The sequence below is a fragment of the Geospiza fortis genome, unplaced genomic scaffold (assembly GCF_000277835.1).
Source record: "Geospiza fortis unplaced genomic scaffold, GeoFor_1.0 scaffold657, whole genome shotgun sequence".
In the NCBI taxonomy this organism is placed as follows: Eukaryota; Metazoa; Chordata; class Aves; order Passeriformes; family Thraupidae; genus Geospiza; species Geospiza fortis.
Genome location: NW_005054481.1, coordinates 357,246 through 368,796, shown reverse-complemented (window position 1 = coordinate 368,796; position 11,551 = coordinate 357,246). Strand labels below are relative to the sequence as shown.

General features: G+C 60.3%; 1 protein-coding gene across 1 annotated transcript in view; it reads right to left on the bottom strand.

The window, feature by feature from the left end:
* The window catches only part of DLGAP4 (DLG associated protein 4), a 134,620-nt gene that overhangs the window by 56,803 nt on the left and 66,266 nt on the right, over window positions 1-11,551 (bottom strand). The window contains exon 3 of the mRNA XM_031063105.1: window positions 3,338-4,355. Coding sequence (XP_030918965.1) covers window positions 3,338-4,288 — 951 coding nt within the window. The 5' untranslated portion in view covers window positions 4,289-4,355. The remainder of the gene's footprint in view (window positions 1-3,337; window positions 4,356-11,551) is intronic.

The window sequence follows — 11,551 nt, the reverse complement described above, 5'->3', positions numbered from 1 at the left end:
AAGAGGATGCCCAGGTCCAGAGAGGCTGTGGGGACTTGGGGGCTGCAGGATGTGGGTCCTTCTTTGTGCTCAGTCGTGGCTCATGTGGTGCCATGTGGTGCAGGGATGTGGAATCCAGGCACGTGTCCACCCCTGGAGCTGGGCTCCACTGCTGCCACCGCCCTGCACTGTCACCGGGTGCTGCCACCACCCTGCACTGTCACTGGGAGCTGCACAGTCCCCAGCCAGCAGCACCGTCTGCCTCTGCTGCTCTCCTGCCATGAGGGAAGGGCCACGGGGGAGGCTCCCCTGGGGGCATCCCCCAGTCCCTGGAGCCCCGACAGAGCAGGGACAGGGAGAAGGGGAAAGCTGCCCTGCTGGGCTCTGGCAGGAGCTGCAGTGCTCCCTCCTCTCAGGGCAGGTCAGGGGGAAGAGGCTGGAAGAGCAAACAGGGTTTCCATCACACAAGTGCCAGCTCTGCCATGCACACACGGACATGCAGCACAGAACCCCTGCTGAGCGCTGCAGGGCTGCAGGGCCATGCACAGGCTGCGCTGCTGCAGGGCCATGCACAGGCTGCACTGCTGCGGGCACAGCGCTGCTCCCTGTCCCCTGTGCTGTCCCACGGGCTCAGCCATGTCCTCGAGAAGCAAGCTGCAGCCAGGCTGTGCCTCTGGCAGGGCACCCTCTGGGAAGGGCCTGGGCTGTGCTCCTGCTCCATGGGAGCTCGGTGAGGCTGGCATGAGGCACTCAGCACCGTGCAGTGGCTGGCACTGGTCAGGCCACCCACTGTGGATGATGAATTATTTTCAGGGCTCCTGGGGGTTAAGGAAGCTCTGGGGTGGTCTGGCTGTAGGTGGGGTTGGGGAGGCTGGTCTGGATGATGCATCAGGTCAATGGTGACAGTCCCCTCTGAGCCACCACACTGCCTCACTTCGGTGCTGTCTGTGGATCCACAGCTCCTGCTCACTCCTGCCTGGGGTATCTCCCACTCCAAGGAGCTCCTCAGCCTCTTTCCTTGTACTCTCAGCTGCATAAGGGGCCCATGGGGACAGGGGGACCAGGGATGTGGAGCACAGCCTCCCTCCCTGGGGACTGTGCTCTAAGGATGGAGCTGTGTCATCCTAGGGACTGATCCAAGAGACTCCTGCCCTGATGGGACAGGCCTGGACCTGGGGCTGGGCGGTCACCAGCTACAATATCTGGCTATGGATGTTTCCAGGGCCTGGAAACATCACATGGACCCCCAATAGTTGCTGGTGAATCCCCAAAATATCCCCAAAGGACCTTTCAAATGGGGCAGGAGAGGTGAATAGCTTTGGGGGCTGGGCTGTCCTGTTTGTCCTCATCCCATTCCTGCCCTGCCTTGTGTCCCTGCCCCTCTGGCACCCACTGGGCATTTCTGCCTGGCAGCAGCCCCCTCTGCAGCAGGGCAGGGCCCTGTGTCCCCAGGCACTGGGAAAACAGATCCTTGCTCTTCCTCCCCCTGGCACACGGAGGGAGTGGGCTTGCTCCATCCCCAGGTGTGACAGGGGACATGTGGCCTTCCTCACACACAGGGTCCCCAGGTGACTTCTCCATCGCCTCTCCTGTGCCACGGAGGCGTGGGGATACAATGGCCCCATCCTCCCGTGAGGTCCCTGAGCCCTGTGTCCTGATCTTTGGTGCTGACATTGGACACCTGGGGACAAGGTGAGCCCAAGCACCTGTGCCCTGTCAGCTTGTGGGGGCACCAGGCATCATGGTTTTGGGACTGGGGGTGCCCGAGGTCCTGGCTCTGGTGGTGAACCACTGGTGAACCAAGCCCAGGGCCTGCCCCAGGCACTGGGGATGTTGGTCACACCCTGGTGTCCCCTGTGTCCCTCCTGCCACGCCAGTCGTGGCTGTTGGCTGCTCCCTGCCCGCTCCAAGGCCGGTGGCACAGGCTGAGCCCCTGGCCAGCGGTCCCAGGAGGATCAGAGCAGGAGGAACTGGGCAAAAGCTCCTGCTCCAAACAAGGCCCCTACCTGGGCGCTGCCTGCGTCGGTCGGCGCGGGGCTGAGGGGCTGGTCCCAGCTCTGCGGGGCAGCCGTGTCCTCCCAGCCGAGCGGTGGGGCTGCCCAGCTGCTGGCCAGGCCCGTGCCACCCAGCTGTGCCCACAGCCCTGCGTCAGGCTGTCGAGAAACGGAGGCTCATTACATGGGGGGAAGGAGCAGGGCAGCCTTGCACCCCAGAGCCCAGGGGCTGTCGGGGCTGCCTGCTGGGCTCGGTGCTGCAGCCTGAGGGAACAGGGCCCTCGGAGAGCTTGGCTGCAGCTCTCTAACCTCAAATGCTTAACGGGAAGGAGCGGGGGAAAGAAAAAGAAACCAGGCCAAGATCATTTTCCCTGCTGGTGTTCCTGATGCAGTCAGTTCAGTCCCTTGGAAATTTGATTTGCAGCCATGGCCAGCGAGGTATTGGAAGCGGAGTGTGCTTCAATAATTCATCAGTTTTTAAAGCCTCTAACCTGGCTGGGCACAGCCAGGGAAGCCCCAGGCACCTCTGCATTTAAAGGATGCTAGAGATTTACATGCACAGGCTGGTCCCCTCCTCCCCCCATCCAAGCCTGGCTTATTTGTCTTCATTCCTCTCTAGGGCACAACCAGGTTCATGCCGCTCCAGCGCCGCTTTCAGAACCTGCTGCGGAGTTGGAGCTGTGGGTGCCAGGGTTTCAGACCAGCATCAGCCATGCAGGCCATGCAAGCGGGGCTGGCACTGCCCTGCTGCCCCACCGTGCCCGCTGGGCTCCTACCAGTGCTCCGGGGAAGCTGGGCAGGGCGGGGCTGGCCGGGCACGCCGGTGCATCCTAGGATGCATGGAGATAAGGGGGAGCGTTAGTCAGGGCTGCTGACCTTCAGGCACAGGGGGCTCCGGGGGGGCCTGGGGGCTGTGCCCGGTGAGAGGTGGCCCCTCAGCGTTCCCGGCCGTGTGGGCACTCAGGGGAAACAGCCACATGGGGCAGCTACATCCCCACCTGCCCAGGAGCGTCCCCCAGCGCCTGCAGGGCCTGGGCAGGCAATGGGGACACGTGGGAGGCCTGCAGGGGAATGAGGTCACACCCAGCAGAGGAGGTGGGGTGGCATGTCCCCTCCACAGGGACATGTTGGGACCGCGCTGCACCTGTGGGAGATGGACTCCATTAGCATCAATGTCCCCACAGGAGGAGTAGGGACCTGTTCCCAGGGCCCCCCCCAGCCCTCTCCTGGCAGTGTGACCTCAGCTGGCAGCTGAACCATCTGGAGATGTTGGATAAGGTCACATGGGTGCCCACCGAGAGGATGTCCCTGAGCTCCTGTGCCCTCCCTGCACGGAGCAGCCCGGATTCCCCCGTGGCACCCACCTGCAGGTAGTGGTAGGCCAGGTCCTGGTGGCAGGACTTGGATTTGAGCAAGGCTTTGTCGATGGTGGCGGAGGCCTTCTGGCACACCTCCCGGGCATGGCTGAGCGTCAGCGTGGACCAGGAGCCCCGCTTGATGTAGTTGGAGTCGTTGTTGATGGGGATATTGGTGCAAGGGGTGACCTTGAGGTCGTTATTGCTCTTGGAGGATTTCAGCATGTGCTCGCTGATGGTGTTGTAGGCGTGCATGAAGTACTTTGGCTGGCTGTGGTCGGGCTGCCGGCCCAGCGTCATCAGCCCCATGGGGTTGCGGTAGCTGCAGGTGTCGCTGTCCAGGTTGTCATCGGAGCTCCACCAGCCCGAGATGTTGGACCTGGTCCTGCGCTTGGGCTCAGAGGTCTTGGCCCGGTCCTTGCTCTTGCTCCTCCGGTTTTGCTTGGTGTCATCTGCCCCCTTCTTGCCGTTCACGTTGCCCTTGGCGGGGCCCTCCAGGGACTGGGACTTGGCGAAGAGCTTCTGCACGGAGTGCACCAGGTGCCGGATGCGGCCCGGGCTCTCGCTCCGGTGCTTGGCGTCGCTCCGCTGGAACTGCAGCGTGCTGAAGCCGTCCCTGTGGATGGGCAGCTGCTTCTCAAACTGGTCGAGGAGGTTGGCGGGCAGGCGGTTGATCTTTGTGGCTTGGGCATGGCTCGGAAAAGGGTTTTCATCCGGGACCTCGAAGTGGGAGTTGTAATGGATGCGGGGGAAAGTGCTGCTGTTGGAGATCTGGTTGTTGAGCGGCAGGAGACAGTCGCCGTGGACGGTGTTCTGGGCTGGGAATCGGGGATCCATGGTGAAGGAGTCGGTGGGGCTGAGGAGATAAGGGTTCCTGTCCTGGGGGGCATAAAGAGAGTCTTGAGGGGAGTCCAGGTTTTCAGAGAGATGGCGGCTTCTGTTATCTCCTAAGCCCTTCATGGTCCCGGTGCTTCCTAGACCATGGCTCAGGGACGGTGTGGCAGAGCCCTCGCAGACTTCCCTGCAGCTGGAGGCAGAGACAGATGTTGAGAGACCACTGTGAACCCCTCTGGCAGCCCACTCCTCACTGGGGGCACAGCCCTGTCCCCCTCTGAAAGCAAACGCCACCACAGTTAAAGGACAAAGGAGAGAAGCAGGATGGCAGAGGCAGGAGGGGAGGAGAAGGGGTGTGAGACCAGGGGCTGGAGAGAGCAGGGCCCAGCAGAGGAGGGGCAGGATTCACGTTCCCAGTGTGGCTGCAGCGCTCGTGTGCCTCAGTGCCCAGCCACAGGCTGCTCAACAACGCTGCTGCTGCTGCTCTGCTGCTGCACGTGGGATGGAACAGCGTGGCAGAGGCACTGCCAGCAGGTCCCTGCTCTCTCCATCTGCTCAGCTGGGAGGAAAGCCTGCTGTCAAAGCCCAGCAGGTCCTGCTGAGCCCAGCCAGTCTGGAGCCGAGCACCCCAGCTTTGCAGGGTGCCTGGTGTCCCCAGGTGTCCCCAGGTGATGGATCCCAGGGCTGGCACAGCCCCCACAGCTGTGCTAATGTGACACAATGGCAAACACCTCCTCTGCAGCCAGTGCTGCCTTCCTGGCAGGTTCTGCCCTGGAGCACAGCGTGTCAGTAGCTCCATAAGAGCTGAGGTGTTTCTGAGCACTCAGAGCCTGACCTGAGAAGCTGTTGGCTGCTCAGACGATGATTCCTGCTCGGCTGCACCACTCCTGGGGAGCTGTGTCACCTGTGCCACCCTCCCAGCCTGCCCCTCCGTCCCCTCTGCCACAGTGAGGGGCTGGGGTTGGTCCCTTCCTTTCAGCAGGTACAGGATCCCCGTGGGCGGTGGAAAGGCAGCTGGGACAGAGGGATCCCCTGAGGGATCCCCACTGAACAGCTCCCCAGTGGTCTTGCCCCATCCTGCTTGGTTAGGAGGGATCCTCATCTTTACTGTGTTATACAGGGAAAAATGACAAACCTTTTGGGTTTGCTTAAAAGAAAGATCAATGAACATTTATATGAGTTGAGCTGTCAATCAATAAGTTGATTTTCCATACTCAAAACCTACTTAAAATCACAGAGTGTATAAATGAACTCTAATTTCCTGTTACATTTTAGTTTAGTTTCTTAGTTCCTTTTTGGTTTAGTTTGAGTGTTGCTCAAAACAGGACTTCTAACACATGCAGATGGTGTGTCCCTGTGAGGAGCACAGGTGGCAGTCTGTGCTCCTGGCTTCTCCCTTTCAGCCATGAATGCGTGTCCAGTCTCCTCCAGGAACGTGTTCCCCACGTGCAGCGAGGCCAGCAAAGGGGTGTGGGAGTGGAGTGACCACTGCAGGGTGGCAGGAATCGACAGGCTTGTCTTCCTCACTCAGCGAAAAATGAATTCATAATGAAAAGCAGCCAAAGCTTTAAAGAATTGTTTGGAAGCACGAAAAGAAAAAGAAGTGGAATTTATTCCATGGCTTGATGGGCTTTGCAGTCCCCATTTAACTCTGTCACTCCCAGTGGGTTGGCAGAGCCAAGCTGGGCTTTGCAAAGCTGCAGTGAGCACAGCCTGGGCTTCTCCAATGGAGACCCCAGTCCCCCTCCCCTGAGCCTGCTCTGGGGGTCCTGCCCAGGCTGACCTCAGAGCCCTGGGCACTGCCCACTGCTCCCTGCACCCATGGCAACCTCCCAGCACTGCTCCCTGGGCATCCCGGGCCCACGGGGCTGGTCCTGACCCGGGCCCTGCAGAGGCTGCACGGCCCCGTGGAGTGGCTGCTCCTTTCCTCCAGCTCCAAGCTGTGCCCTGCCCCTGCTGGGCCGTGCTGCTCTGGAGTGAAGATTGGCCCCTCTCCCCCACACAGACAGTGCCCTGGCATTTTGGGGATGGGGACATGGCCTGAGCTGGGAAGTGTTGACACCAAACCTGAACTTTCTGCCCAAACACCAAATGCAGCCTTAGCCTTGACTGGGGCCCAGCTGCTTCTGGTCCCTGTGGGTGTGATCCTAATCCCCCCATAATTCCCCTGTGGGTGAAGTCCTAATACCTCTGTGGGTGCAATCCTAATTCCCCTGCGGGTGTGATCCCAATTCTTGCTGTGCTCTCCAGCAGCATCCGCCCCCTGGAGTCCCCTGCCCATGGGACCCACTGGGCTGGTGGATCTGGGGTGGTGCTGGCTGGGGGTGCCAGCAGGGAGGCACAGGCTGTGCCAGCTGGCACCCACAGTGCCCACAGAGAGCCCCAGGTGATGTTCCCAGAGAAAACCCTCCAGGCAGAAGGGAAGGATGGGGTGTAGGACAGGCTCCAGGCTGAGCTATTGTTCTGAATTCCAGATGGCTTTGGATGGCCAAGCTCCACCTGCACACCTTGGAGAGGAAGCCCCACAGGAGGCAGAAGCTCAAATCCTCCCTGAACACCATCCAGCCCCAGCTCTGCCTGCCACAGCCACTCTCCCTCCCCTCCTTCCCCCAGTAAATCCCAGTAAAATCCTTCCCTTGTGCCCAGGGCCCTCCTGCTCCGAGGGACGCTGTGGAACCAGGCTCACAGGAACCACCACAGGAACCAGGCTCCCTGAGGAGACTCCACACCCTGATTGGATTACAAAGGGATGGCTCTGGATATTGACAAAAATACATCTTTGCCTTCTGTGAGCAGGTGATATTTGAAGCAGGAATCTCCTCCTAAGGCAGCCCATGACTGCCTTGTGCTCACTGGGCTCCAGATAAACCCAAACTGCCTTAGGAATCAAAGGAGGTAGGGACATGAAATGGAACAAAGCAATGCAGATAATGCCATGCAGTGAAGGTCTGGTGTGCACAGGAGGAGGAGAAGGGCCAGGGCCAGGCTGGCTCCAGGTGCTGGAGAGGCAGAGGGGCAGAGAGGAAACCCTGAGGGGCTGGGGGATGAGTGGGAAAGGAGAGAAGAGAAGAGAAGAGAAGAGAAGAGAAGAGAAGAGAAGAGAAGAGAAGAGAAGAGAAGAGAAGAGAAGAGAAGAGAAGAGAAGGTTTTGGAGGGGCAGGAGCAGAAAGGGTGGGAAGGTGGGAGCAGGGAAGGGCAGGGAGCTCCCTCTCTCCCAGACTGGTTCCCCCCTGCCAAGGGTGGGCACTCACTTCTGTATGGCAGAGTTCACTGCTCCCTTCTGCTGTGGGGCTGCCCCAGGTGTGACCCTGCAGCCTGTCCTGCCTGCTCCAGGTGTGACCCTGCAGCCTGTCCTGCCTGCCCCAGGATCCCTTCCCTTGGCACAAGGGAGGTGTGAGGTGCATCCCTGCTGGGGGCACATCCTAATGCCCACCATGGGGTCTTTGCTGCCTCCTCTGGCAGCTGGCCTCCCTCTAAGGTGGATTAAACTGTTTTCCTACATTTCAATTACTCTCTGCAATCCTTGGCACTTTGTTGAGACATTGGGACAGGGAAGGGAAAAGTCCAGCAAGAACTTCCCCACCATCTTTTAGATTTGGAAGAATGGAAAAAGCTTGAAACTAAATCTCCCAAATCCAAGATCGTGCAGCTCACAGACTGTCAAGGGCTGTCTCCTGGGACGGGTGCCCAGTGTCCCTGCTGTGTCACCCTGCCCTGAGCCAGCAGGGGTGGTCAGCCCTGCACCACAGAGGGGGCACCAGGGCCACTGCAGGAGAAGACCTGCTCAGCAGAGGGTCCCAGCAGGGGCTGCCAGGGCCAGGATGGGACCCCTGAGCCCATGGAAGGGACTGGTTTCACCCCATTACCTCTGTTCCCCTCAGTCTGTTTTCTCAGGACTGCCCTTGCTCTTCCCAGTGGCTTTGCTGATGCTCAGAGGGGATGAACTGACCTGACCTGAGCTGATTTATGGCACTTTTGTGTGTACCAGACCACAGGGCATCTTCTTGGGCCTGGTTCACAGCCTGCAGGTTTGGGTGGGCTGCCTCCAACCCACCCCCAGCAGCTCCAGACACCAGGCAGGGCTTGGGACCACAGAACAGAATTCCTGAGTGGTTTGGGGTGGAGGGACCTTAAAGCCCACCCAGCCCCACCCCCTGCCATGGGCAGGGACACTTTGCACTAGACCTGGAAGGTTGCTCCAAGCCCCAACCAACCTGGCCCTGGACACTGCCAGGGATGGGTCTCCAGGCAGTGAGGCACCACTGGCTGTGATCAGCTTCTGTGCTGGGGCTCTGCACCCCTGGGGAATTGGGCAAACCCATGCCACTGCCCACCATGCCCCCTCCTCAACTCCTGGGGTGGACATGGCTTTCAGGAGATGCTGCTCTATTTCTATTGTCTTCAATGATGCAAATCCACCTTAGACCAGCTTACCTGAGGGCACGGAGAAGGCAGAGAATGGGGCAGACCCCCTGCCCTCTCTCAGCAAGGCAGACTCCCTGCCCTCCCACAGCCTCACCCCGCTGCTCTCTGCTCCCCTCTGCTCCAGGATCTCTCTTTGCAGCTGGCTGGCATTTGCCAGCCCAAACCATGGCAGGGGCCCCGGGCAGGGCTCAGTCCTTCTCACCAAGCCTGCCAGATCCCAGGGAGCTCTGAGAGCACGCCACACTCACCCAGATTTCTGCTCCTTGTATGTGCATGTGTTTCTGCTCCTTCTGCAGCCAGAAGTGTTCCACACGTGTGTGGATGTGGCACTTGGGGACACGGTGTAGTGGTGAAGGTGGCAGTGCTGGGTCAATGGTCAGGCTCCACGGAGGCCTTTTCCAACCTCACTGGTTCCATGGGGGCACATCCAGCTCCGTGTGGCTGCAGGGTGTGTGTGACACAGTGCTGTGTGTGACACGGGGTGTGTGTGACAGTGCGGTGTGTGTGACACAGGCCGTGTGTGACACAGGCTGGGTGTGACACAGGGTGTGAGTGACACAGTGCCGTGTGTGACACGGGGTGTGTGTGACAGTGCGGTGTGTGTGACACAGGCCGTGTGTGACACAGGCTGGGTGTGACACAGGGTGTGAGTGACACAGTGCCGTGTGTGACACGGGGTGTGTGTGACAGTGCGGTGTGTGTGACACAGGCCGTGTGTGACACAGGCTGGGTGTGACACAGGGTGTGAGTGACACAGTGCCGTGTGTGACACGGGGTGTGTGTGACAGTGCGGTGTGTGTGACACAGGCCGTGTGTGACACAGGCTGGGTGTGACACAGGGTGTGAGTGACACAGTGCCGTGTGTGACACGGGGTGTGTGTGACAGTGCGGTGTGTGTGACACAGGCCGTGTGTGACACAGGCTGGGTGTGACACAGGGTGTGAGTGACACAGTGCCGTGTGTGACACGGGGTGTGTGTGACAGTGCGGTGTGTGTGACACAGGCCGTGTGTGACACAGGCTGGGTGTGACACAGGGTGTGAGTGACACAGTGCCGTGTGTGACACGGGGTGTGTGTGACAGTGCGGTGTGTGTGACACAGGCCGTGTGTGACACAGGCTGGGTGTGACACAGGGTGTGAGTGACACAGTGCCGTGTGTGACACGGGGTGTGTGTGACAGTGCGGTGTGTGTGACACAGGCCGTGTGTGACACAGGCTGGGTGTGACACAGGGTGTGAGTGACACAGTGCCGTGTGTGACACGGGGTGTGTGTGACAGTGCGGTGTGTGTGACACAGGCCGTGTGTGACACAGGCTGGGTGTGACACAGGGTGTGAGTGACACAGTGCCGTGTGTGACACGGGGTGTGTGTGACAGTGCGGTGTGTGTGACACAGGCCGTGTGTGACACAGGCTGGGTGTGACACAGGGTGTGAGTGACACAGTGCCGTGTGTGACACGGGGTGTGTGTGACAGTGCGGTGTGTGTGACACAGGCCGTGTGTGACACAGGCTGGGTGTGACACAGGGTGTGAGTGACACAGTGCCGTGTGTGACACGGGGTGTGTGTGACAGTGCGGTGTGTGTGACACAGGCCGTGTGTGACACAGGCTGGGTGTGACACAGGGTGTGAGTGACACAGTGCCGTGTGTGACACGGGGTGTGTGTGACAGTGCGGTGTGTGTGACACAGGCCGTGTGTGACACAGGCTGGGTGTGACACAGGGTGTGAGTGACACAGTGCCGTGTGTGACACGGGGTGTGTGTGACAGTGCGGTGTGTGTGACACAGGCCGTGTGTGACACAGGCTGGGTGTGACACAGGGTGTGAGTGACACAGTGCCGTGTGTGACACGGGGTGTGTGTGACAGTGCGGTGTGTGTGACACAGGCCGTGTGTGACACAGGCTGGGTGTGACACAGGGTGTGAGTGACACAGTGCCGTGTGTGACACGGGGTGTGTGTGACAGTGCGGTGTGTGTGACACAGGCCGTGTGTGACACAGGCTGGGTGTGACACAGGGTGTGAGTGACACAGTGCCGTGTGTGACACGGGGTGTGTGTGACAGTGCGGTGTGTGTGACACAGGCCGTGTGTGACACAGGCTGGGTGTGACACAGGGTGTGAGTGACACAGTGCCGTGTGTGACACGGGGTGTGTGTGACAGTGCGGTGTGTGTGACACAGGCCGTGTGTGACACAGGCTGGGTGTGACACAGGGTGTGAGTGACACAGTGCCGTGTGTGACACGGGGTGTGTGTGACAGTGCGGTGTGTGTGACACAGGCCGTGTGTGACACAGGCTGGGTGTGACACAGGGTGTGAGTGACACAGTGCCGTGTGTGACACGGGGTGTGTGTGACAGTGCGGTGTGTGTGACACAGGCCGTGTGTGACACAGGCTGGGTGTGACACAGGGTGTGAGTGACACAGTGCCGTGTGTGACACGGGGTGTGTGTGACAGTGCGGTGTGTGTGACACAGGCCGTGTGTGACACAGGCTGGGTGTGACACAGGGTGTGAGTGACACAGTGCCGTGTGGGACACAGGGTGTGTGTGTCACAGGGCGGTGTGTGACGCAGGGTGTGTGTGACACGGCGCTGTGTGTGACACATGGTGGCTGCCCAGGTGTATGGGCTGTGGGGGGCTGCAGCTGTGACTGGGGTGCCCTGGGTGTTACAGGGCTCCTGCAGAACCAGGGAGTTCTGGGCTGGGGGCTCATTTCACCCTCCAGGGCAGCTCTGTGCTGCCTCCCTGCTGCCTCTGCCCCTGTCCTTGGCACATGAGCCACGCAAGGACTCCCTGTCCCCTCCCTGGGCCCCCTGCTCTGCTGCTGCAGCCACGGCTGAGCCATGCCTGGGCCCACAGCAGGGCGCTTGAAGAGCTCTCCACGTGGTGCTGAGGCCCTGGCACAGGGTGCCCAGAGCAGCCGTGGCTGCCCCTGGATCCCTGGAATGCCCAAGGCCCGGCTGGGT